Source organism: Salvelinus namaycush, chromosome 9, assembly GCF_016432855.1.
Source record: "Salvelinus namaycush isolate Seneca chromosome 9, SaNama_1.0, whole genome shotgun sequence".
Taxonomy (NCBI): Eukaryota; Metazoa; Chordata; class Actinopteri; order Salmoniformes; family Salmonidae; genus Salvelinus; species Salvelinus namaycush.
Genome location: NC_052315.1, coordinates 40,241,258 through 40,268,265, shown reverse-complemented (window position 1 = coordinate 40,268,265; position 27,008 = coordinate 40,241,258). Strand labels below are relative to the sequence as shown.

Below are 27,008 nucleotides of genomic sequence, written 5' to 3'. Positions count from 1 at the left end.
TGCTCAGAACAATAGGAGTTACAGAACAGTCTAGCCCTGTATAGGACTCTGCTCAGAACAATAGGAGTTACAGAACAGTCTAGCCCTGTATAGGACTCTGCTCACAACAATAGGAGGTACAGAACAGTCTAGCCCTGTATAGGACTCTGCTCACAACAATAGGAGGTACAGAACAGTCTAGCCCTGTATAGGACTCTGCTCAGAACAATAGGAGGTACAGAACAGTCTAGCCCTGTATAGGACGCTGCTCAGAACAATAGGAGGTACAGAACAGTCTAGCCCTGTATAGGACTCTGCTCAGAACAATAGGAGGTACAGAACAGTCTAGCCCTGTATAGGACTCTGCTCACAACAATAGGAGGTACAGAACAGTCTAGCCCTGTATAGGACTCTGCTCAGAACAATAGGAGGTACAGAACAGTCTAGCCCTGTATAGGACTCTGCTCAGAACAATAGGAGGTACAGAACAGTCTAGCCCTGTATAGGACGCTGCTCAGAACAATAGGAGGTGCAGAACAGTCTAGCCCTGTATAGGACTCTGCTCAGAACAATAGGAGGTGCAGAACAGTCTAGCCCTGTATAGGACGCTGCTCACAACAATAGGAGGTGCAGAACAGTCTAGCCCTGTATAGGACTCTGCTCAGAACAATAGGAGGTACAGAACAGTCTAGCCCTGTATAGGACGCTGCTCAGAACAATAGGAGGTACAGAACAGTCTAGCCCTGTATAGGACGCTGCTCAGAACAATAGGAGGTACAGAACAGTCTAGCCCTGTATAGGACGCTGCTCAGAACGATAGGAGGTACAGAACAGTCTAGCCCTGTATAGGACTCTGCTCAGAACAATAGGAGGTACAGAACAGTCTAGCCCTGTATAGGACGCTGCTCAGAACAATAGGAGGTACAGAACAGTCTAGCCCTGTATAGGACTCTGCTCAGAACAATAGGAGGTGCAGAACAGTCTAGCCCTGTATAGGACTCTGCTCACAACAATAGGAGGTACAGAACAGTCTAGCCCTGTATAGGACTCTGCTCACAACAATAGGAGGTACAGAACAGTCTAGCCCTGTATAGGACTCTGCTCAGAACAATAGGAGGTACAGAACAGTCTAGCCCTGTATAGGACTCTGCTCAGAACAATAGGAGGTACAGAACAGTCTAGCCCTGTATAGGACTCTGCTCACAACAATAGGAGGTACAGAACAGTCTAGCCCTGTATAGGACTCTGCTCACAACAATAGGAGGTACAGAACAGTCTAGCCCTGTATAGGACTCTGCTCACAACAATAGGAGGTACAGAACAGTCTAGCCCTGTATAGGACGCTGCTCACAACAATAGGAGGTGCAGAACAGTCTAGCCCTGTATAGGACGCTGCTCAGAACAATAGGAGGTGCAGAACAGTCTAGCCCTGTATAGGACGCTGCTCACAACAATAGGAGGTGCAGAACAGTCTAGCCCTGTATAGGACTCTGCTCACAACAATAGGAGGTGCAGAACAGTCTAGCCCTGTATAGGACTCTGCTCAGAACGATAGGAGTTACAGAACAGTCTAGCCCTGTATAGGACGCTGCTCAGAAGAATAGGAGGTACAGAACAGTCTAGCCCTGTATAGGACTCTGCTCAGAACAATAGGAGGTACAGAACAGTCTAGCCCTGTATAGGACTCTGCTCACAACAATAGGAGTTACAGAACAGTCTAGCCCTGTATAGGACGCTGCTCACAACAATAGGAGGTACAGAACAGTCTAGCCCTGTATAGGACACTGCTCAGAACAATAGGAGTTACAGAACAGTCTAGCCCTGTATAGGACTCTGCTCAGAACGATAGGAGGTACAGAACAGTCTAGCCCTGTATAGGACGCTGCTCAGAACGATAGGAGGTACAGAACAGTCTAGCCCTGTATAGGACTCTGCTCACAACAATAGGAGGTACAGAACAGTCTAGCCCTGTATAGGACGCTGCTCAAAACAATAGGAGTTACAGAACAGTCTAGCCCTGTATAGGACTCTGCTCACAACAATAGGAGGTGCAGAACAGTCTAGCCCTGTATAGGACGCTGCTCAGAACGATAGGAGGTGCAGAACAGTCTAGCCCTGTATAGGACTCTGCTCAGAACAATAGGAGGTACAGAACAGTCTAGCCCTGTATAGGACGCTGCTCAGAACAATAGGAGGTACAGAACAGTCTAGCCCTGTATAGGACGCTGCTCAGAACAATAGGAGGTGCAGAACAGTCTAGCCCTGTATAGGACTCTGCTCAGAACAATAGGAGGTGCAGAACAGTCTAGCCCTGTATAGGACGCTGCTCACAACAATAGGAGGTGCAGAACAGTCTAGCCCTGTATAGGACTCTGCTCAGAACAATAGGAGGTACAGAACAGTCTAGCCCTGTATAGGACGCTGCTCAGAACAATAGGAGGTACAGAACAGTCTAGCCCTGTATAGGACGCTGCTCAGAACAATAGGAGGTACAGAACAGTCTAGCCCTGTATAGGACGCTGCTCAGAACGATAGGAGGTACAGAACAGTCTAGCCCTGTATAGGACTCTGCTCAGAACAATAGGAGGTACAGAACAGTCTAGCCCTGTATAGGACGCTGCTCAGAACAATAGGAGGTACAGAACAGTCTAGCCCTGTATAGGACTCTGCTCAGAACAATAGGAGGTGCAGAACAGTCTAGCCCTGTATAGGACTCTGCTCACAACAATAGGAGGTACAGAACAGTCTAGCCCTGTATAGGACTCTGCTCACAACAATAGGAGGTACAGAACAGTCTAGCCCTGTATAGGACTCTGCTCAGAACAATAGGAGGTACAGAACAGTCTAGCCCTGTATAGGACTCTGCTCAGAACAATAGGAGGTACAGAACAGTCTAGCCCTGTATAGGACTCTGCTCACAACAATAGGAGGTACAGAACAGTCTAGCCCTGTATAGGACTCTGCTCACAACAATAGGAGGTACAGAACAGTCTAGCCCTGTATAGGACTCTGCTCACAACAATAGGAGGTACAGAACAGTCTAGCCCTGTATAGGACGCTGCTCACAACAATAGGAGGTGCAGAACAGTCTAGCCCTGTATAGGACGCTGCTCAGAACAATAGGAGGTGCAGAACAGTCTAGCCCTGTATAGGACGCTGCTCACAACAATAGGAGGTGCAGAACAGTCTAGCCCTGTATAGGACTCTGCTCACAACAATAGGAGGTGCAGAACAGTCTAGCCCTGTATAGGACTCTGCTCAGAACGATAGGAGTTACAGAACAGTCTAGCCCTGTATAGGACGCTGCTCAGAAGAATAGGAGGTACAGAACAGTCTAGCCCTGTATAGGACTCTGCTCAGAACAATAGGAGGTACAGAACAGTCTAGCCCTGTATAGGACTCTGCTCACAACAATAGGAGTTACAGAACAGTCTAGCCCTGTATAGGACGCTGCTCACAACAATAGGAGGTACAGAACAGTCTAGCCCTGTATAGGACACTGCTCAGAACAATAGGAGTTACAGAACAGTCTAGCCCTGTATAGGACTCTGCTCAGAACGATAGGAGGTACAGAACAGTCTAGCCCTGTATAGGACGCTGCTCAGAACGATAGGAGGTACAGAACAGTCTAGCCCTGTATAGGACTCTGCTCACAACAATAGGAGGTACAGAACAGTCTAGCCCTGTATAGGACGCTGCTCAAAACAATAGGAGTTACAGAACAGTCTAGCCCTGTATAGGACTCTGCTCACAACAATAGGAGGTGCAGAACAGTCTAGCCCTGTATAGGACTCTGCTCACAACAATAGGAGGTACAGAACAGTCTAGCCCTGTATAGGACTCTGCTCACAACAATAGGAGGTGCAGAACAGTCTAGCCCTGTATAGGACGCTGCTCAGAACGATAGGAGGTGCAGAACAGTCTAGCCCTGTATAGGACTCTGCTCAGAACAATAGGAGGTACAGAACAGTCTAGCCCTGTATAGGACGCTGCTCAGAACAATAGGAGGTACAGAACAGTCTAGCCCTGTATAGGACGCTGCTCAGAACAATAGGAGGTACAGAACAGTCTAGCCCTGTATAGGACTCTGCTCAGAACGATAGGAGGTACAGAACAGTCTAGCCCTGTATAGGACGCTGCTCACAACAATAGGAGGTACAGAACAGTCTAGCTCTGTATAGGACGCTGCTCAGAACAATAGGAGGTACAGAACAGTCTAGCCCTGTATAGGACTCTGCTCAGAACAATAGGAGGTACAGAACAGTCTAGCCCTGTATAGGACTCTGCTCACAACAATAGGAGGTGCAGAACAGTCTAGCCCTGTATAGGACTCTGCTCACAACAATAGGAGGTACAGAACAGTCTAGCCCTGTATAGGACTCTGCTCAGAACAATAGGAGGTACAGAACAGTCTAGCCCTGTATAGGACTCTGCTCAGAACAATAGGAGTTACAGAACAGTCTAGCCCTGTATAGGACGCTGCTCAGAACAATAGGAGTTACAGAACAGTCTAGCCCTGTATAGGACGCTGCTCAGAACAATAGGAGTTACAGAACAGTCTAGCCCTGTATAGGACGCTGCTCAGAACAATAGGAGTTACAGAACAGTCTAGCCCTGTATAGGACTCTGCTCAGAACAATAGGAGTTACAGAACAGTCTAGCCCTGTATAGGACTCTGCTCAGAACAATAGGAGTTACAGAACAGTCTAGCCCTGTATAGGACACTGCTCAGAACAATAGGAGTTACAGAACAGTCTAGCCCTGTATAGGACTCTGCTCAGAACAATAGGAGTTACAGAACAGTCTAGCCCTGTATAGGACGCTGCTCACAACAATAGGAGGTACAGAACAGTCTAGCCCTGTATAGGACTCTGCTCAGAACAATAGGAGGTGCAGAACAGTCTAGCCCTGTATAGGACTCTGCTCACAACAATAGGAGGTGCAGAACAGTCTAGCCCTGTATAGGACGCTGCTCAGAACAATAGGAGGTACAGAACAGTCTAGCCCTGTATAGGACGCTGCTCAGAACAATAGGAGGTACAGAACAGTCTAGCCCTGTATAGGACTCTGCTCAGAACAATAGGAGTTACAGAACAGTCTAGCCCTGTATAGGACGCTGCTCAGAACAATAGGAGGTACAGAACAGTCTAGCCCTGTATAGGACTCTGCTCACAACAATAGGAGGTGCAGAACAGTCTAGCCCTGTATAGGACTCTGCTCACAACAATAGGAGGTACAGAACAGTCTAGCCCTGTATAGGACTCTGCTCACAACAATAGGAGGTGCAGAACAGTCTAGCCCTGTATAGGACGCTGCTCAGAACGATAGGAGGTGCAGAACAGTCTAGCCCTGTATAGGACTCTGCTCAGAACAATAGGAGGTACAGAACAGTCTAGCCCTGTATAGGACGCTGCTCAGAACAATAGGAGGTACAGAACAGTCTAGCCCTGTATAGGACTCTGCTCAGAACAATAGGAGTTACAGAACAGTCTAGCCCTGTATAGGACTCTGCTCAGAACAATAGGAGGTACAGAACAGTCTAGCCCTGTATAGGACTCTGCTCACAACAATAGGAGGTGCAGAACAGTCTAGCCCTGTATAGGACTCTGCTCACAACAATAGGAGGTACAGAACAGTCTAGCCCTGTATAGGACGCTGCTCAGAACAATAGGAGGTACAGAACAGTCTAGCCCTGTATAGGACTCTGCTCACAACAATAGGAGGTACAGAACAGTCTAGCCCTGTATAGGACTCTGCTCACAACAATAGGAGGTACAGAACAGTCTAGCCCTGTATAGGACTCTGCTCAGAACAATAGGAGGTACAGAACAGTCTAGCCCTGTATAGGACTCTGCTCACAACAATAGGAGGTACAGAACAGTCTAGCCCTGTATAGGACTCTGCTCACAACAATAGGAGGTGCAGAACAGTCTAGCCCTGTATAGGACGCTGCTCACAACAATAGGAGGTGCAGAACAGTCTAGCCCTGTATAGGACTCTGCTCAGAACAATAGGAGGTGCAGAACAGTCTAGCCCTGTATAGGACGCTGCTCAGAACAATAGGAGTTACAGAACAGTCTAGCCCTGTATAGGACTCTGCTCAGAACAATAGGAGTTACAGAACAGTCTAGCCCTGTATAGGACTCTGCTCAGAACAATAGGAGTTACAGAACAGTCTAGCCCTGTATAGGACGCTGCTCAGAACAATAGGAGTTACAGAACAGTCTAGCCCTGTATAGGACTCTGCTCAGAACAATAGGAGTTACAGAACAGTCTAGCCCTGTATAGGACTCTGCTCAGAACAATAGGAGTTACAGAACAGTCTAGCCCTGTATAGGACGCTGCTCAGAACAATAGGAGTTACAGAACAGTCTAGCCCTGTATAGGACACTGCTCAGAACAATAGGAGTTACAGAACAGTCTAGCCCTGTATAGGACTCTGCTCAGAACAATAGGAGTTACAGAACAGTCTAGCCCTGTATAGGACGCTGCTCACAACAATAGGAGGTACAGAACAGTCTAGCCCTGTATAGGACTCTGCTCAGAACAATAGGAGGTGCAGAACAGTCTAGCCCTGTATAGGACTCTGCTCACAACAATAGGAGGTGCAGAACAGTCTAGCCCTGTATAGGACGCTGCTCAGAACAATAGGAGGTACAGAACAGTCTAGCCCTGTATAGGACGCTGCTCAGAACAATAGGAGGTACAGAACAGTCTAGCCCTGTATAGGACTCTGCTCAGAACAATAGGAGGTACAGAACAGTCTAGCCCTGTATAGGACTCTGCTCAGAACAATAGGAGGTACAGAACAGTCTAGCCCTGTATAGGACTCTGCTCACAACAATAGGAGGTACAGAACAGTCTAGCCCTGTATAGGACGCTGCTCAGAACAATAGGAGGTACAGAACAGTCTAGCCCTGTATAGGACTCTGCTCAGAACAATAGGAGTTACAGAACAGTCTAGCCCTGTATAGGACGCTGCTCAGAACAATAGGAGGTACAGAACAGTCTAGCCCTGTATAGGACTCTGCTCACAACAATAGGAGGTACAGAACAGTCTAGCCCTGTATAGGACTCTGCTCACAACAATAGGAGGTACAGAACAGTCTAGCCCTGTATAGGACTCTGCTCACAACAATAGGAGTTACAGAACAGTCTAGCCCTGTATAGGACTCTGCTCACAACAATAGGAGGTGCAGAACAGTCTAGCCCTGTATAGGACTCTGCTCACAACAATAGGAGGTACAGAACAGTCTAGCCCTGTATAGGACTCTGCTCACAACAATAGGAGGTGCAGAACAGTCTAGCCCTGTATAGGACGCTGCTCAGAACGATAGGAGGTGCAGAACAGTCTAGCCCTGTATAGGACTCTGCTCAGAACAATAGGAGGAACAGAACAGTCTAGCCCTGTATAGGACGCTGCTCAGAACAATAGGAGGTACAGAACAGTCTAGCCCTGTATAGGACTCTGCTCAGAACAATAGGAGTTACAGAACAGTCTAGCCCTGTATAGGACTCTGCTCAGAACAATAGGAGGTACAGAACAGTCTAGCCCTGTATAGGACTCTGCTCACAACAATAGGAGGTGCAGAACAGTCTAGCCCTGTATAGGACTCTGCTCACAACAATAGGAGGTACAGAACAGTCTAGCCCTGTATAGGACGCTGCTCAGAACAATAGGAGGTACAGAACAGTCTAGCCCTGTATAGGACTCTGCTCACAACAATAGGAGGTACAGAACAGTCTAGCCCTGTATAGGACTCTGCTCACAACAATAGGAGGTACAGAACAGTCTAGCCCTGTATAGGACTCTGCTCACAACAATAGGAGGTACAGAACAGTCTAGCCCTGTATAGGACTCTGCTCACAACATTATACTGCAGGTGCTGGTTCGGTGAAAAGTTAGGCTCCACATTTTAGCCTTCTAGGACACCCATGATTGAATGTGCGGCATCCTATATAGGGCTAAGTACAGTCCTGCGGACACAACCAAGACATCCTGGCTGTGTCTGAAAATGTTTCTAGCCGTTAAATCCTCGCTTCTTCTTTTATTGTTTCCGCCAATCGCCTTACAAAGCGCATTCGAGGTCGAAGGGGAGGGACTTTGGATCGTCTCCTTCCTTTCTTTCAGGCGGAGCAGAATCTGAGAGTGAAAGAATCTGAGAGTGAAGAAAATGCGGAAGGAGAAAGCAAGGATTTGACTGCTAGTAATGTCTCTGTGTACTACTGTCACATCCACCAATGTTCTTCTCCTACCATAAAACATACTTTCAGACTGCTGAAGCAAGTGTACCAATGCTCTTTTGCGGGCCTATGTTTGCCAGGTTTGTGACCAAGCTGTTGGAGGACCTGATCTTCTTTGTGTGCGAGGTCCCCAACAACGGACAGGACGTACTGTCTGTGGTCCTCTCCAACCCCAACAGAGAGCGGCAGAAACTAATGAGGGAACAGAACATTCTAGCCCAGGTCAGCTCAGTTATACTCACTCACTCACTCACTCACTCACTCACTCACTCACTCACTCACTCACTCACTCACTCACTCACTCACTCACTCACTCACTCACTCACTCACTCACTCACTCACTCACTCACTCACTCACAGAATATCACCTTAACATGTATCCTCTAGCTTTGGTCTTGCTTCTGCTTTGGCCAGTTCCTCTGTCATTGTCTTAACAAATATGTTGGGTAATTATGACAGCGATGCATGCAGACCTTTATCACTTTTTCTTCATCAACCGTTTCAGATTTACATCTTCAGCAGCTGTTAAATTGAACAACAACTGCAGATTTCTTTTGACGTCACAGACATATAGGCTAGCGCAGAAGCAGACTGGCACGCATAGCTAGAGGAAGGTGCATTTCACTGTCTCTTCCCTCATGGTCATTACACTGTGACTTATGGGGATTAGAGTGCAGGGAGTAGGCGGTCCATCTGATAGCAGTAATTCAAGGGAGCAATAACTCCAGTCCATTATGCCAAAGGCCAAGTTAATAGCATTGTTAGCGCTAATGATGCTGGCAGTGGTCATTATCAGGATTAGGGAGGATGCGGACAACATCATCAACATCTCCTTTTGAAGTGCGTTTGCTTTGGCATCAGCAAGTTATCATGTCATAATCTTGTAACCTCTGAAATGTGTGTCTGTCTCCAGATTTTTGGTATTCTGAAGGCCCCGTTCACAGACCAGGGGGAGGGTCCCATGCTGAAGCTGGAGGACTTGGGGGACCAGCGCTACGCTCCCTTTAAGTACATGCTGCGGCTGTGCTACCGGGTGCTGCGCCACTCCCAACAGGACTACCGCAAGAACCAGGCTAGTAGTCCTCCCTACTGTAGTTGTCCTGAAAACCTACCTTACTTGGTCAATAAGTTCAGTGACTATAGTACCATAGGGATTTGTTTTAGCATATCTCACATCTCATCATTAGTTAATTCAGTCACGTGAATGTGAGAGAAGAAAATCCATTGTTGTGTTTTGGTTAATGTTGAACTAGAATACCATATCTGTCATTTAGAGGATACCCATGAGGGTGAAGTCAAATTGTTGTGGTCTGAGGGGCTTTCCCATTCTAGCAGTTCCATTGCTATGCTCTTCACTCTGCTATCCCTGTAGAACGTATGTTTTCCTGTGATGGTATCGATTGGGATTAACTGGTCTCCTTCTGCCCTCCAGGAGTACATAGCCAAGAAGTTCTCCATCATGCAGTCTCAGATCGGTTATGAGATCCTGGCGGAGGACACCATCACTGCCCTGCTCCACAACAACCGCAAGCTGCTGGAGAAACACATCACAGCCAAGGAGATCGAGACCTTCGTCAATCTGCTGCGTCGCAACCGAGAGCCCAGGTCAGGGCAGAGGAGGGATGTACGATACATAACACACATTATAACATGCATATGACACAAACACACATTTGATCCACAATGATCCCAATGTCTGGGTTAGATATACAAGCTGGGGCTATAACGCACAATGTGCAAAAAAATAAAAGTCTAATACTGTATGTTTGTGTTGCCTGTGGTTGTGAGATTTTTTAAAGCCACTGTACTGGGTTCATAGTCTTTCAGCAGATTAAGTCCATTGAGTTTGGTTGTCCTCTGTCTTCCTATCAGGTTTCTGGACTACCTGTCAGACCTGTGCGTGTCCAATAAGACGGCCATCCCAGTGACACAGGAGCTCATCTGTAAATTCATTCTGAACCCCGCCAACGCTGAAATCCTCATCCAGACCAAGTGAGTCACGCACACATCCTGTGCTCTCTACCTAACACTGTAGTGCAGGTAAAGTCTGTTCAGAATCAGCTTCTCAGATTGGGGACTGTTACCTGTCTTTTTACCGTGCAATGGGGCAGCGCTGATGTTGGGCATGACTCTGTATACACTAATTCACATTCCATCATGCTGGTACATCTATTTAAAAATACAGCTTGGATGAATATCAGTTAGCTGGTGTATGCAGAATTGTACACAGTTCAAATATACTACAGTATAGTAGTAGGCACTATGTATCCGAATGCTCTTCTCCTTTGGCCATCTTCCACCCCTCTCCCCCCTTGCCCCCCCAGGCTCATCCCCAGCATGGAGACTACCTTGCAGTCGTCCATGCTGCAGGAGGACACCGAGGAGGATGAGGAGGTGTGGCTCTACTGGATTGACAGCCACAAGGAGCCACACGGCAAGTCCATCCGCCACCTGGCCCAGGATGCCAAGGGCAACCACAAGCTGGACAACGACGTCATCACCTACTACAGGTACTAGACAGCTACTGCAGCAGGGCGTTCTGGGAATCTTTATTAGACACTGAGTGCCGAAACATTGCTTCTCCAATTTATTTATGTTTCAAGTATTCATGGTCCTTTAATCTACACCTTGTCAACCATTTGGGTGTGTGTTTTCAGCTCCTACTTTGTGAATAAATAATGAATCCCACTTTTTTCTTTCCATTGATTGACACACGTTTACTGTCAGGGCTCACCAACTGGCGGGCCGTATTTGGCCCGGGTTTAATTTATTTGGCCTCCCACGTTCTCTGAGCAAATAAAAATGTTTTAATTGTTGGACCAGCAAATCAGCTCCAAGTGATTTATAATATTGGAAATCTGTTTCAAAGTATTAGCCACGCATAGTAGAGTGATGTGATTGTAAACAAATGTAAGGAAGGCTTGAAAGGATTGTTTTAGTCAAATATTATATCTGTTTTGGCTTTTTGTGGACAATTTGCAGTCTACAAATTATTTGTGATTCATGTTCCGGCCACTTGACAATCCGCTCGAGAAAAAATAGTCCTGCTACTGAATCTAGTTGATGATCCCTATACTACAGCATGGTATATTTCTATGGGGCTTTATGAGTGTGTAGGCTCTATTTCTTCTACATTTCTATGACACCTCTTCTCCATGTATTCCCTCTCCATCTTCCCCATCCACATTCCAGATACCAGCTCAACCTGTTTGCCAAGATGTGTCTGGACCGCCAGTACCTGGCCATCAACCAGGTGTCCAGCCAGCTGCCCGTGGACTTGATCCTGCGATGCATGTTTGACGACTGCCTGCCCTACAACCTGCGCGCCTCCTTTTGCCGCCTCATGCTGCACATGCACGTGGACCGCGAGCCCCAGGAGGCAGTGGTGGCCGTGCGCTACGCCCGCCTCTGGACCGAGATCCCCTCCAAGATCACCATCCACGAGTGAGTGTGTGGGGGATGTGGCGTGGCTGGTGGGGGGTGCTTTGATGTGTGGCTTTGGGATCTGTGGATTTGGTAATAATGGATCTGTAACTGGCACACCACCTGAAAGAAAATGACCTCTGGGTAGAGAATCATCGCAGGTGGATTGCATCTTCGGTTTGCTACATTTCTTTAATGCGTCTAGGTAGCGACAGCACTTTCTTTTCTCTACAGAATCATGGCAGTCAGATGTTCAAGGCTGAAGGTCTCTTTCACAGTTTTAAACAACTTAATTTCTCTGTTTGTTCGTTTCTCATGTAGACTGTGGAGTTTCTACGCTATACCGTAACTATACTCTATAACTGTCGCCCAAGGTATGAGTACGAGTTCACTGACACCTCCAGAGAGGAGATGAAGAGGAAGTTTGCCCCCACCATGGAGTTTGTAGAGGAATACCTCAAAGACGTGGTCAGCCAACCCTTTCCCTTTGGAGACGAAGAGAAGAATGAACTGACTCTGGAGGTAAAAGAAAGTACACAATTATTTGTGTGGATGGCCAGCAGGGTGCGTGTGATTGACACATCCAAACTATGGATGTAGACATGTTCACTTTCTTTTTGTTGTATTTTCGCAAAGACACAGTAATACAACTCTTAGAACAGTCGTTCTCCCACCCCACCCAGTGGTGACCAAAGATGGTAATAGACATGATTACTTTCTGATGTTCAAGTTGTGTCTAACTCTGGCCTCTGTGGGGGGAAATCCACGTCCCTCTCCTCTCCTGTCTTGTAGGTGGTGCACCTGGCCTGTAACCTGGTTTATTTTGGCTTCTACAGCTTCAGTGAGCTGCTGCGTCTCACACGCACTCTGCTGGCCATCCTGGACTTTGTCCAGCACCCGCTTACCGACATGGCCGAGCTCAGCAAGAGCCCCGAGGCAGGTCAGTCACACAGAGAATTAATTAATGAAATAACGGATTAAAACATTTCATTAAATCACAAAATTATTTATTTATTTATTATGCATGCACATTTCATATTGAATAATGCAATATAGATAGGTAGATGAAATGGTACATGAGTAGATATGTTATGAGTATACAAAACAAAAATATATATGCAACATGCAACAATTTCAAAGATTTTACTGAGTTACACTTCATAGAAGGACATCAGTCAATTTAAATAAATTCATTACGCCCTAATATGTATGGATTTCACATGACTGGGCAGGGTTGCAGCCATGGGTGGGCCTTGGAGGGCATACGCCCACTCACTTGGCAACCAGTCCCAGGCAATCAGAATGAGTTTTCCCACACAAAAGGGCTTTATCACAGAAATAAATACTTCTCAGGCGAAATAAGCTTTTTGTGAGTTTGGAAAATGTCTTTTTTTTTTTTTCAGCTCACGAAACGGGACCAACATTGTTGCGTTAATATTTTTGTTCACTGTAGATGACAGTGTCCACATCACAATCAGGAACAACTTTAAGAGATGTGTTCTGATCCCCATCTCTTTGTTAAACCTACTGTTGTCTAAAGAGCTTGTATGTCCTGGATCGTGTTCATTAGGACACACAACAGAGAATGTTGCCATGCAGTCCCTCTCTTTTTCAGTCTGTTTCCTTATGTTTGGTGCCCAATGAACACCTCCATGGTCTCTCTGTCTTCCAGGGAACAACGTGTTTCGTACCATCCACGGTGTGGGAGAGATGATGACTCAGATGGTGCTGAGTCGAGGGCACGTCCAGCCTCACCACCTCCCGAACACGCCCCCGTCCCTTCAGGACAGAAAACAACCACTCTGTCTGACAGACAACGAGGATGTCATGGTCATGGACACCAAGCTCAAAATCATCGAGATTTTACAGGTGAGTGGAGCTCCACCATGTGGTCTGGAGGGCCAGTTACCTGTAACTGTTGTGGCTTGAGGCTTTCTGTGGTCAAATTCTCTATACCAGTCTCCAATGCGTTTTAAATTCTTGAGGGGAAATTATTGATTGTATACTTTTGGTACAATATTGTACTATAAATTGTGCCTTCCTTTATTATACACATGCTAAAATGTTTTCTATTCTACCGGACCATTTACTTTGTACTTGTATTATTCCTTATTGTCGTTGCATTGTTGAGAAGGAACCTGCAAGTAAGCATTTGGTTGGACGGTGTGTACCAGGGGTTGGCAACAGGCGAACCAAAACCGTCCCACAAGGGATTTTTTTATTTTGCCCCACAAGTTTTTAGTAAAACAATCTTCAGGAATTCAGCTGAAAATGAGTTTAATTTAAGAAGTTTGTTCCCAAGTATTCCCACGAATAAAAAAAGAGACGTGATTGTGACTCAATACAATCAAAGTATGAAATTATTATTTTCAAATACAATTTGTTATTGGGCTTAGTTGTGGTCAATTTGCAGTGTACAAATGATTATAATTTTATTCCTGCCCCCGACCATCCGCTTCGACAAAAATCGTCCCGTGGCTGAATCTAGTTGCCTATCTACCCCTGATGTATATCATGTGTGAAAACGCAATAACAAACAGTTGGTTAACACTGTTTAATGTCTCTGATTTCACTATTTTAGCTTTGTGTACATTTAGGCATTTAACATTGTGATCCTTTTGTCTGCTTCCATCTTGTTCTCCCATCAGTTTATTCTGAGTGTGCGACTGGACTATAGGATCACCTACCTGCTGTCCATCTATAAGAAAGAGTTTGGGGACAGTAATCTACCGGACAGCTCTATATCATTGTCTGAATTTCCCTCCATGTCAGGTAAAGCTCTACCATTACATAGGGACATCTTGGCCTGGTCCCAGATCTATTTGTACTGTCTTGCCAACTCCTATACTTGAATTAGGACCAGGCTGGGGGAATCTTGAGTGTTTCAGTTAATATCTGAGGGGAATCCTGCTGGTTTGTTGATTGCTGTTGTAATCAATTGTTTGCGCTGTGCTGTCACAGCCACTAATTACTTTCTGTAATTGTGCTTTCTATAATTGGATTCAGTGATTCACAATATGTTGCACAGTTTCAGATCCAGACATTGATGAAATTGCAGCCAAAGCAGAGACAATGTTTGCTGGAAGGTAAATCAATTGTGTGTGCCTGTATCTGTCTGTGTTGGTCTACATACATGTGTTATGTTTGTGTGTGTGTGTGTGTGTGTGTTAAAAAGGGTGCGCTATGGTTTTAGTTCAGAGAAAAGTGGTGTGTGTGTGTGCCTATATGTCTGTGTGTCCCCGTGTCTGTCTAAAACCCTGTGTGTGCCTATATGTCTGTGTGTCCCCGTGTCTGTCTAAAACCCTGTGTGTGCCTATATGTCTGTGTGTCCCCGTGTCTGTCTAAAACCCTGTGTGTGCCTATATGTCTGTGTGTCCCCGTGTCTGTCTAAAACCCTGTGTGTGCCTATATGTCTGTGTGTCCCCGTGTCTGTCTAAAACCCTGTGTGTGCCTATATGTCTGTGTGTCCCCGTGTCTGTCTAAAACCCTGTGTGTGCCTATATGTCTGTGTGTCCCCGTGTCTGTCTAAAACCCTGTGTGTGCCTCCAGTTCAGAACATTGTGCTGTGTCTGTAACAAGAACTCCAAGGTAGCCTGCTTAAATGACTAATGCCTTGTTGCACTCGCATCTGTAATTATGAAGTGCTTTGGAAGGCTTCTCATAACACACATCAGTAACATCATCTCAGGCGCCCTGGACTCACTCCAATTCGCATACCGTCCACAGATGACGCAATCGAAATTGCACTTCACACTGCCCTCTCCCACCTGAACAGGAGGGGAAATAACTAGTGAGAATGTTGTTCATAGACTACAGGTCAGTGTTCAACACCATAGTCCCCTCCAAGCTCATCACCAAGCTGGAGACCCTGGGACTGAACCCCTCCCTCTGCAACTGGATCCTGGACTTCCTGACGGGACGGCCCCCGGTGGTGAGGGTAGGCAACAGCACCTCTGTCACGCTGACCCTCAACACGGGGGCCCCTCAGGGGTGTGTGTACTCCCTGTTCAACCATGACTGCGTGGCCACACACGACTCCAACATCATCAAGTTTACTGACAACACGACGGTGGTAGGCCTGATCACTGACGGTGATGAGACTGCCTACAGGGAGAAGGTCAGATTTGGCCCGTGTGGTACCGGGACAACAATCTCTCCTTCAATGTCAGAAAGACCAAGGAGCTGATCGTGGACTACAGGAGAAAGAGGGGAGAGCACACCACCATCCACATCAACGGGGCTGGTGGAGAGCTTCAAATTCCATGGCGTCCACATCACTAAGGACTTAACATAGTCCACTCACACCCGCAGAGTCGTGAAGAGGGCACGACATCACCTCTTCCCTCTCAGGAGGTTATGGGCCCTCGGATCCTCAAAAGGTTCTACAGATGCAACACTGAAAGCATCTTTACTGGCTTTATCACCACTTGGTATGGGCAAATGCACGATCCTCAACCGCAAAGTGCTACAGAGGGCAGTGTGGACAGCCCAGTATTTCACTGGGACTGAGCTCCCTGCCATACGGGACCTCTAGATCAGGCAGTGTCAGAGGAGGGCCTGAAAAATTGCCAAAGACTACAGCCACCCAATCCATAGAATGTTCACTCTGCTACTGTCCAGCAAACGGTACCGGAGCATCGGCTCTCAGACCAACGGGCTCAGAGACAGCTGCTACGCCCAAGCCAAAAGACTACTTAATAGTGAATTAAATGGTTACCCGGTCTATCTTGCACTGACTATTAGCACACTCACTACACTCTCACACAAAACCCACACACATACAGTTGAAGTCGGAAGTTTACTTACACTTAGGTTGGAGTCATTAAAACTCGTTTTTAAACCACTCCACAAGTTTCTTGTTAACAAACTATAGTTTTGGCAAGTCGGTTAGGACATCTACTTTGTGCATGACACAAGTACTTTTTCCAACAATTGTTTCTAGACAGATTATTTCACTTATAATTCATTGTATCAAAATTCCAGTGGGTCAGAAGTTTACGTACACTAAGTTGACTGTGCCTTTAAACAGCTTGGAAAATTCCAGAAAATTATGTCATGGCTTCTGATAGGCTAATTGACATAATTTGAGTCAATTGGAGTTACCTGTGGATGTATTTCAAGGCCTACCTTCAAACTCAGTGCCGGAAGTCGGAAGTTTACATACATCTTAGCCAAATACATTTAAACTCAGTTTTTCACAATTCCTGACAGTTGATCTGAGTAAAAATGCCCTGTATTAGGTCAATTAGGATCACCACTTTATTTTAAGAATGTGAAATGTCAGAATAATAGTAGAGAGAATTCTCTTTCATCACATTCCCAGTGGGTCAGAAGTTTACATAATATAATTGAGTGTTTGGTAGCATTGCCTTTAAATTGTTTAACTTGGGTCAAACGTTTTGGGTAGCCTTCCACAAGCTTCCCACAATAAGTTGGGTGAATTTTGGCCCATTCCTCCTGACAGAGCTGGTGTAAATGAGTCAGGTTTGTAGGCCTCCTTGCTCGCACACGCTTTTTCAGTTCTGCCCACAAATGTTCTATAGGATTGAGGTCAGGGCTTTGTGATGGCCACTCCAATACCTTGACTTTGTTGTCCTTAAGCCATTTTGCCACAACTTTGGAAGTATGCTTGTGGTCATTGTCCATTTGGAAGACCCATTTGCGACCAAGCTTTAACTTCCTGATTGATGTCTTGAGATGTTGCTTCCATATATCCACATAATTTTCCATCCTCATAATGCCATCTATTTTGTGAAGTACACCAGTCTCTCCTGCGGCAAAGCACCCCCACAACATGATGCTGCCACCCCCATGTTTCACGGTTGGGATGGTGTTCTTCGGCTTGCAAGCCTCCCCCTTTTTCCTCCAAACATAACAATGGTCATTATGGCCAAACAATCTATTTTTGTTTCATCAGACCAGAGGACATTTCTCCAAAAAGTATGATCTTTGTCCCCATGTACAGTTGCAACCAGTAGTCTGGCTTTTTTATGGCGGTTTTGGAGCAGTGGCTTCTTCCTTGCTGAGCGGCCTTTCAGGTTATGTCGATATAGGACTCGTTTTACTGTGGATATAGTTTTGTACCTGCTTCCTCCAGCATCTTCACAAGGTCCTTTGCTGTTGTTCTGGGATTGATTTGCACTTTTCGCACCAAAGTACGTTAATCTCTAGGAGACAGAACGCATCTCCTTCCTGAGCGGTATGACGGCTGCGTGGTCCCATGGTGTTTATACTTGCGTGCTATTGTTTGTACAGATTAACGTGGTACCTTCAGGCATTTGGAAATTGCTCCCAAGGATGAACCAGACTTGTGGAGGTCTACAATTTTTTTTCTGAGGTCTTGACTGATTTCTTTTGATTTTCCCATGATGTCAAGCAAAGAGGCACTGAGTTTGAAGGTAGGCCTTGAAAAACATCCACAGGTACACCTCCAATTGACTCAAATGATGTCAATTAGCCTATCAGAAGCTTCTAAAACCATGACATAATTTTCTGGAATTTTCCAAGCTGTTTAAAGGCACAGTCAACTTAGTGTATGTAAACTTCTGACCCACTGGAATTTTGATACAGTGAATTATAAGTGAAATAATCTGTATGTAAACAATTGTTGGAAAAATTACTTGACATGCACAAAGGTGATGTCCTAACCGACTTGCCAAAACTATAGTTTGTTAACAAGAAACTTGTGGAGTGGTTGAAAAACAAGCTTTAATGACTCCAACCGAAGTGTATGTAAACTTCCGACTTCAACTGTAGTAACTTTACCCTGCCTTCATGTAAATATATACCTCAATTACCTCACCCCTATTTCGTATTCCTAATTTTTATATATATATATATATATTTTTACTCTGCTTCGTTAGGAAGGGCTCGTAAGCAATCATTTCACGTTAAATCTACACCCGTTGTATTCGGCACGTGAAAAATACTATTTTATTTTAACCCTGTGTCTGTCTGGTGCTTCCAATTCAGTGCGTTGTGCCGTGTCTAACAATTTTTCTTTCTAACCCTGTGTCTGGTGCTTCTAGTTCAGAGTGTAGTGCTGTGGAGCTGGATGACGAGGGAGGCAGGACCTTCCTGAGGGTACTGATCCATCTCATCATGCAGGACTACACTCCGCTGGTGTCCGGCTCGCTGCAGCTCATGTTCAAACACTTCAGCCAGAGAGCCGAGGTCCTACAGGCCTTCAAACAGGTAAAGGCACAGTTGGTGGTTCGTGAGCGTGCGCCTGATCTGTTTTTATGTGTGTGTCTGATTTCACTGTGTGTGCCTGTGGTCTCCTGCAGGTGCAGTTGCTGGTGTCGGAGCAGGATGTGGAGAACTACAAGCAGATCAAGACTAACCTGGACCAGCTCAGGCTGGCGGTGGAGAAGTCTGAACTGTGGGTGGAGAAGAGTGGAGGCTACGGCAGTGAGGACATAGGAGACAGCCAGGTCAAGGAGCAGACCATGGAGGTACAACACTATACTTTACAGTATGCTACAGTATACTTCAGTACACTATCGTACAGTACAGTATAGTATGCCCCCTATAGGCCACACAGCATAGAGGACTAATGGCTAAGGGAGGGCTGAATCCTAACCTCAAAATATGTTTGTGTTGTGTGTGAATGACAGGAGGCAGGCATCCTGAGTCCAGTACAGGATGGGGACGTGAAGCCCCATATAGACAGCAACAAAGCTAACAACTACAACATCGTCAAAGAGGTGAGCTGCCATTCTGTCCCCTTATAGTGTGTGTGGTATTGGCAGCGTAATCAATTAGTCAGTGCAGTCTGAAAATACATCATGACGCTGGGGTTATTGATTGCACACTAACAATTTACGGACCTCACATCACTGGCCAATGTGTGGCCAACATGAGCTGGACTTGCCTGCCTTGTAGCCTGCCTTGCCTTTCTTAAATGCTCCTGAGGGGATACAATAACATTGAATTGAATGAGCTTCAGTAACATTAAATTAAAGCAGCTGAAAAAGTGTTGTTTAGACTTATTGCTATGTAGCCATTAAATGCATGTCCAGTGCATTCGGAAAGTATTCAGACCCCTTGACTTTTTCCACATTTTGTTACGTTACAGCCTTATTCTAAAATGGATCTACACACAATACCCATAATGACAAAGGGAAAAACAGTTTTTTAAAACTTTTTTGCAAATGTATTAAAAATTAAAATAATTTGCAAAAGTATTCAGACCCTTTGCTATGAGACTCAATTGAGCTCAGGTGAATCCTGTTTCCATTGATTATCCTTGAGATGTTTCTACAACTTGATTGGAGTTCACCTGTGGTAAATTCAATTGATTGGACATGATTTGGAAAGGCACACACCTGTCTATATCAGGTCCCACAGTTGACAGTGCATGTCTCCGCAAAAACCAAGCCATGAGGTCGAAGGAATTGTCCGTAGAGCTCCGAGACAGGATTGTGTCGAGGCACAGATCTGGAAGGGTACAAAAAATGTCTGCAGTATATGGTCCTTCCAGAACACAGTGCCCTCCATCATTCTTAAATGGAAGAAGTTTGGAACCACCAAGACTTCGAGAACTGGCCGCCCAGCCAAACTGAGCAACCAGTTGAGAAGGGCCTTGGGTCAGGGAGCTGACTGAGAACCCGATGGTCACTGACAGAGCTCTAGAGTTCCTCTGTGGAGATGGGAGAACCTTCCAGAAGGACAACCATCTCTGCAACACTCCACCAATCAGGCCTTTATGGTAGAGTGGCCAGACAGAAGCCACTTCTCAGTAAATGCACCTAAAGGACTCTCAGACCATGAGAAACAATATTCTCTGGTCTGATGAAACCAACATTGAACACTTTGGCCTGAATGCCAAGCATTACTTCTGGAGGAAACATGGCACCATCCCTACGGTGAAGCATGGTGGTGGCAGAATCATGCTGTGGGGATGTTTTTCAGCTGTAGGGACTGGGAGTCTAGTCAGGATGGAGGCAAAGATGAACGGAGCAAAGTACAGAGAGATCCTTGACGAAAACGTGCTCCAGAGCGCTCAGGACCTAAGACTGGGGAGAAGGTTCACCTTCCAGCAGGACAACAACCCTAAGCACACAGCCAAGATATGGCAGGAGTGGCTTCGGGACAAGTCTCTGAGTGTCCTTGAGTGGCCCAGCCAGAGCCCGAAATTGAACCCGATTGAACATCTCTGGAGAGACCTGAAAAAAGCTGTGCAGCGACACTCCCCATCCAACCTGACAGAGCTTGAGAGGATCTGCAGAGAAGAATGTGAGAAACTCCCCAAATACAGGTGTGCCAAGTTTGTAGCGTCATACCCAAGAAGACTCGAGGCTGAAATCACTGTTAAAGGTGCTTCAACAAAGTATTGAGTAAAAGGTCTGAATACTTATGCAAATGTGATATTTCATTTGTATTTTTAACATAGCAAACATTTCTAAAACAACTGTTTTTGCTTTGTCGTTATGGGGTATTGTTTGTATATTGATGAGAGGGGGGAACAAATAATTTCATCCATTTTAGAATAAGGCTGTAACGTAATTAAGTGGAAAAAGGGGTCTGAATACTTTCTGAATGTGCTGTATGTTTGTCTGATCTGTGTGTATGTGTGGTCTGTAGATCCTGCTGCGGCTCAGTAAGCTGTGTTACCCCAGTAAGAAGAGTTGTGTGCAGCAGCAGAGGCTGCTGAAGAACATGGGGGCTCACTCTGTGGTGCTGGACCTGCTCCAGATACCTTATGAGAAGGTGAGCACGTCATCACATTTAGAGATTTCAGTAATTACAGTAAGTGTCAAACACACATAGGCGCCCAGTCCATTTGGGCTTAAAATAAATGCTTCAGATGAGGCCCCTCAAAGCCTTACATGGATATTGTCATGCTCAATAACTAGACTTTACCTGGATAAAGCTTGACTAGATACATAAACGCCGCCCTGGTAGCTTTGTTGGACTATCTGTATGGATTGATTTTGTGGTGATGCAATTGTGAAACCGTGTTGTGACTCCTGTCTGTCTGTCCCCAGAGTGATGAGAAGATGAATGAGATCATGAGACTGGCCCATGTTTTCCTGCAGTACTTCTGTAGAGGCAACAGCCAGAACCAGGCTCTGCTCCACAAATACCTCAACCTGTTCCTTACACCAGGGGTACACTCACACAAACATGCATTCATTCACGCCGACTGTGCGTGCACACACACACGCACACACTGTATGCATGTATGGACACACACTCACAAACACATACACGGGACATACAGTACCAGTCAAAAGTTTGGACACACCTACTAATTCGAGGGTTTTTCTTTATTTGGACTATTTTCTACATTGTAGAATAATAGTATAGACATACAAACTATGAAATAACACATATAGAATCATGTAGTAACCATAAATTGTTAAACAAATCAAAATATATTTTATATTTGAGATTCTTCAAAGTAGCCACCCTTTGCCTTGATGACAGCTTTGCACACTCTTGGTATTCTCTCAACCAGCTTCATGAGGTAGTCACCTGGAATGCATTTCAATTAACAGGTGTGCCTTGTTAACTTTCCTTCTGAATGCTTTTGAGCCAATCAGTTGTGTTGTAACATGGTAGGAGTGGTATACAGAAGATAGCCCTATTTGGTAAAAGACCAAGTTCATATTATGGCAAGAAACAGCTCAAATAAGCAAAGAGAAACAACATTCCATCATTACATTAAGACATGAAGGTCAGTCAATGTGGAAAATGTCAAGAACTTTGAAAGTTTCTACAAGTGCAATCGCAAAAACCATCAAGCACTATGATGAAACTGGCTCTCATGAGGACCGCCACAGGAAATGAAGACCCAGAGTTAGACTTCATTAGAGTTAGGGTTAGAAAAAAAATTGCAGCCCAAATAAATGCTTCACAGAGTTGACACATCTCAACATCAACTGTTCGGAGGAGACTGCATGGATCAGGCCTTTATGATTGAATTGCTGCAAAGAAACCACTACTAAAGGACACCAGTAAGAAGTAGGCACTTGCTTGTGCCAAGCAAGTGCTTGTGCCCGTTCCTCCCGGGTGGCGCAGTGGTCTAGGGCACTGCATCGCAGTGCTAGCTGCGCCACCAGAGTCTCTGGGTTCGCGCCCAGGCTCTGTCGCAGCCGGCCGCAACCGGGAGGTCCGTGGGGCGACGCACAATTGGCATAGCGTCGTCCGGGTTGGGGAGGGTTTGGCCGGTACGGATATCCTTGTCTCAGTATGTAAAATGTAATAAAAATGTATGCACTCTACTGTAAGTCGCTCTGGATAAGAGCGTCTGCTAAATGACTAAAATGTAAATGTAAAATGTTAAAGAAACACGAGAAAAGGACATTAGACCGGTGGAAATCTGTCCTTTGGTCTAATGAGTCCAAATTTGAGATTTTTGGTTCCAACAGCCGTGTCTTTTTGTGACGTGGAGTAGGTGAAAGGATGATCTCCGCATGTGTGGTTCCCACCGTGAAGCATGGAGTAGGAGGTGTGATGGTGTGGGGGGTGCTTTGCTGGTGATACTGTCTGTGATTTATTTAGAATTTCAAGGCAAACTTAGCCAGCATGGCTACCACAGCATTCTGCAGCGACACGCCATCCCATCTGGTTTGGGCTTAGTCCCACTATCATTTGTTTTTCAAAAGGACAATGACACAACACACCTACAGGCTATTTGACCAAGAAGGAGAGTGATGGAGTACTGCATCAGATGACCTGGCCCCCACAATCACCTCACCTCAACCCAATCAAGATGGCTTGGGATGAGTTGGAGTGCAGAGTGAAGGAAAAGCGTCCAACAAGTGCTCAACATATGTGGTAACTCCTTCCAGACTGTTGGATAAGCATTCCAGGTGAAGCTGGTTGAGAGAATGCCAAGAGTGTGCAAAGCTGTCATCAAGGCAAAGGGTGGCTTTTTGAAGAATCTCAAATATAAAATATATTTTCATTTGTTTCACACTTTTTTGGTTACTACATTATTCCATATGTGTTATTTCATACTTTAGATGTCTTCACTATTAATGTAGAAAATAGTTAAAATAAAGAAAAACCCTTGAATGGGTAGGTGTGTCCAAACTTTTGACTGGTACTGTACATGTTTGTTCACGTCTTACTAATTTTCAACTCAGTAAATGCATTCTATTACTGGATATCCATATGTCAATGAATGTGAATTCACTGTGCACATCTTCTCCCTCTCTCCAGCTCCTGGAGGCTGAGACCATGCGCCACATCTTCATGAACAACTTCCACCTGTGCAACGAGATCAGCGACCGCGTGGTCCACCATTTTGTCCACTGCATCGAGACGCACGGCCGACACGTCCAGTACCTCAAGTTCCTCCTGACCATCGTCAAGGCCGACGGGAAGTACGTGAAAAAGTGCCAGGACAAGGTCATGACCGAGGTGGGCGAGGGATGATGATGATGATGATGATGCTGTCTTTGTAAGGCTGTGGAGACACCACAATAGCATGGTTTCCACTACCACTATCTCCAAACTTGCCAGGGCTTGTTAGAGATGTTTGAAAAACGAGAGACTTAAAATGTGACTACTTTTAGAAAATACCTTGTGGATGAATGTATTTATTTGCCCATAGACGTTGGTTGGAATCTTGGTTGAGGGTGTTACAGGAAGTCATTGCATGTTGAGTCTCAGTTTAGTTTAACTGGAAGAATTAACCAATATCACGCTTTGTCTTGTTCATTTTCATATCGTATTGAATTATCAATATTGGTTATCCCCACTAGTGATAAGGTATTCCCTGTCTAACCTCCACTCGTCTGTCTGCTTTTCTGTCCATCCCACCCCCAGCTGGTGAACGGTGGCGAGGACGTGCTAGTATTCTACAACGACCGCTCCTCCTTCCCGGTGCTGTTCCAGATGATGTGCTGCGAGCTGGAGCGTAGGGACGAGGGCGGCGCCCTGGCCTACCACAACACTCTGGTAGAGCTCCTCGCTGTCTGCACCGAGGGCAAGAACGTATACACCGAGCTGAAATGTAACTCCCTGCTGCCCCTCGACGACATTGTCAAAGTGGTCACTCACGAAGACTGCATCCCTGAGGTACAGGGGAAGGGATGGGGTCATATTGAGAGGCTTTGTCATTTGGTGCTGGGGTGTGATTCAGTAGTCTAATGGGATTTTCTACCCTTGTATTCAACCTCATCTGCACTAATCTGAGGATACAGAGGATGGTTAAGAGTGGCATGACTCTTGGTAAATGCGTACTGTGAATTGCAGTTAATCTGTTCAGCTGTTTTGCATCAGTGCAGATGAGGGAAAGTAAAGCAAGATAGTATTCCATTATAGACATTTGGCATGCACCCATTGTTTGCATACAGATGCATAACATTTGATTCCAGAACAGCCAGCCTTGATATAGCCTAGCATTCATTCACCTCAGTGTAATCTTTCACACCTGTCAATCATCTGAATGCATGGTTTCTATTGGCCCTCCCTCCCCAGGTGAAGACGGCCTACGTGAACTTTGTGAACCACTGCTACGTGGACACGGAGGTGGAGATGAAGGAGATCTACACCAGCCACCACATCTGGAAGCTCTTTGAGAACTTCCTGGTGGACATGGCACGGGTAACGTCCTCACTAAGGTCCTCCTCATAGCACTACCCCCCTCAGAATAGCCTCGGGGCATCTACTTTATAAGGTGGCAAAAGCGTTTGCCTGGCACCTACTACTACTACCACCTCCACCATACCCCATTCAAAGGCACTTCAATCTTTTGTTTTGTCCATTTATCCTCTGAATGGCACAACATACTGTAGACAATCCATGTCTCACTTGTCTTCTCCCCTTCATCGACACTGATTTGAAGTAGATTTAACAAGCGAGTCAATAAGGGGTTTTAGCTTTCACCTGTATTCACCTGGTTAGTCTGTGTCATGGTAACAGCAGCTGTCCTTAATGTTTTGTAGACTCAGTGTAAGTGAAAGCAACATGGTGGGTCCTTTCAGGGAATGGGCCTTTCCCCAGTCCAGTTCAGTGTAGATGAGGGAAAGGAGAAGAGAACTTCTTTAGACTATTGAGATATACACTAGGCTAAAGATGGAAATCACTCAAAAAGAAATGTTAGACACTTTAAAAAATCTTCACCCAGAGAAAAGCACCAGGGATCGATGGCTTTCTTATCATTTTATTTGATATTCTGGGACAAAGTACCGCCCTTAATTACTTAAATGACAACACACGTCACTCAATTTAGGGATTCCGAGTTCCATGTATCGAACTGTTATTTCAGTTATATTAAAACCAGAAAAATCTGGAGAGTCCCCTGCAAATATTACAAACCCATAAATGTAATACATTACGACAATAAAATAGCAAAACTCCTTAGCAACAGAATGGCAAAAGTCTTACCAGACTTGATAAATATTAATCAAACAGGGTTTATTTAACATGGACACTTACAAACAAATACAAGAACATGTTTCAGTATAATACAATATGTTAAAAACAAGATGCAGATTTATCCTTATACCATGGCATTGTTGAATACTTGTTTCTGATTGGCTTGAAGGGCATTCTAGAGTGTGCATTATTTCTCTTTATAAACTGGGTGGTTTGAGCCCTGAATGCTGATTGGCTGACAGCCATGGCATATCAGACCGTATACCACGAGTATGACAAATATGTATTTTTACTGCTCGGAGTACATTGGTAACCACTTTATAATAGCAATAAGGTCCCTCGGGTGTTTGTGATATATGGCCATATACCACACCCCCTCAGGCCTTATTGCTTAAATAACGCATGGTATATTTGCACGGTAGAATTCAATGGCTATAGTTAATTCTTACATGTTCTATGTTTGTGCTGCTTTTGAAAGCAAAAGTCAAATTTAAAACATTATGGCATTGTTGAATTCGATTTTCATAATGGCAAGCTAGTACTGATGGTTAGGTAAAACTAGCAAGTCTGTTTGTTTGGTTACCACGGCAACTACTGTAGCTGTCTAGTAAACTTGCTAGCTACTTCAGTGGATGTTGAACACATTTCTACTGGGGCTCTCGCTAGTGTGTTGTGGAATACACCTTCCACCTCGTTCATTATTTTCCATAGAACGCATGGCCCCTCGTTGATTATCCCATAATGGCAGTTGATGCCAAAAAGGCTTTTGACCGTCTTGAATGGCCTTTGCTATTCAAAACTTTGAAATTCATTTAACTTTCCAGCTGAAATAATACATTTCATAAAAATATTATATAAATGTCCTAAAGCAAAAATATACACATACATTATCAGGGATGTCCTCTCTCCCCCCTCCTGAACCGCTTGTAGAAATAATTAGACAGGACCCAAACGTAACAGGTATCATTATTGGTCAACTAAACTTATTTGCAGATGATCTCCTTTATATACCTGACTAAGATGGAAAA

At 45.3% G+C, this 27,008-nt stretch overlaps 1 protein-coding gene across 1 annotated transcript in view; it reads left to right on the top strand.

Moving 5' to 3' along the window:
• Positions 1-27,008, top strand: part of itpr2 (inositol 1,4,5-trisphosphate receptor, type 2) — a 189,586-nt gene that overhangs the window by 38,364 nt on the left and 124,214 nt on the right. The window contains exons 14-32 of the mRNA XM_039001426.1: positions 8,304-8,445; positions 9,137-9,295; positions 9,656-9,828; positions 10,096-10,215; positions 10,548-10,733; positions 11,416-11,667; positions 12,021-12,168; positions 12,439-12,586; positions 13,319-13,515; positions 14,295-14,418; positions 14,681-14,732; positions 18,675-18,840; positions 18,933-19,100; positions 19,263-19,352; positions 21,232-21,357; positions 21,636-21,758; positions 23,818-24,018; positions 24,427-24,678; positions 25,081-25,206. Of these exons, the coding sequence (XP_038857354.1) occupies positions 8,304-8,445; positions 9,137-9,295; positions 9,656-9,828; positions 10,096-10,215; positions 10,548-10,733; positions 11,416-11,667; positions 12,021-12,168; positions 12,439-12,586; positions 13,319-13,515; positions 14,295-14,418; positions 14,681-14,732; positions 18,675-18,840; positions 18,933-19,100; positions 19,263-19,352; positions 21,232-21,357; positions 21,636-21,758; positions 23,818-24,018; positions 24,427-24,678; positions 25,081-25,206 (2,953 nt within the window). The remainder of the gene's footprint in view (positions 1-8,303; positions 8,446-9,136; positions 9,296-9,655; positions 9,829-10,095; positions 10,216-10,547; positions 10,734-11,415; positions 11,668-12,020; positions 12,169-12,438; positions 12,587-13,318; positions 13,516-14,294; positions 14,419-14,680; positions 14,733-18,674; positions 18,841-18,932; positions 19,101-19,262; positions 19,353-21,231; positions 21,358-21,635; positions 21,759-23,817; positions 24,019-24,426; positions 24,679-25,080; positions 25,207-27,008) is intronic.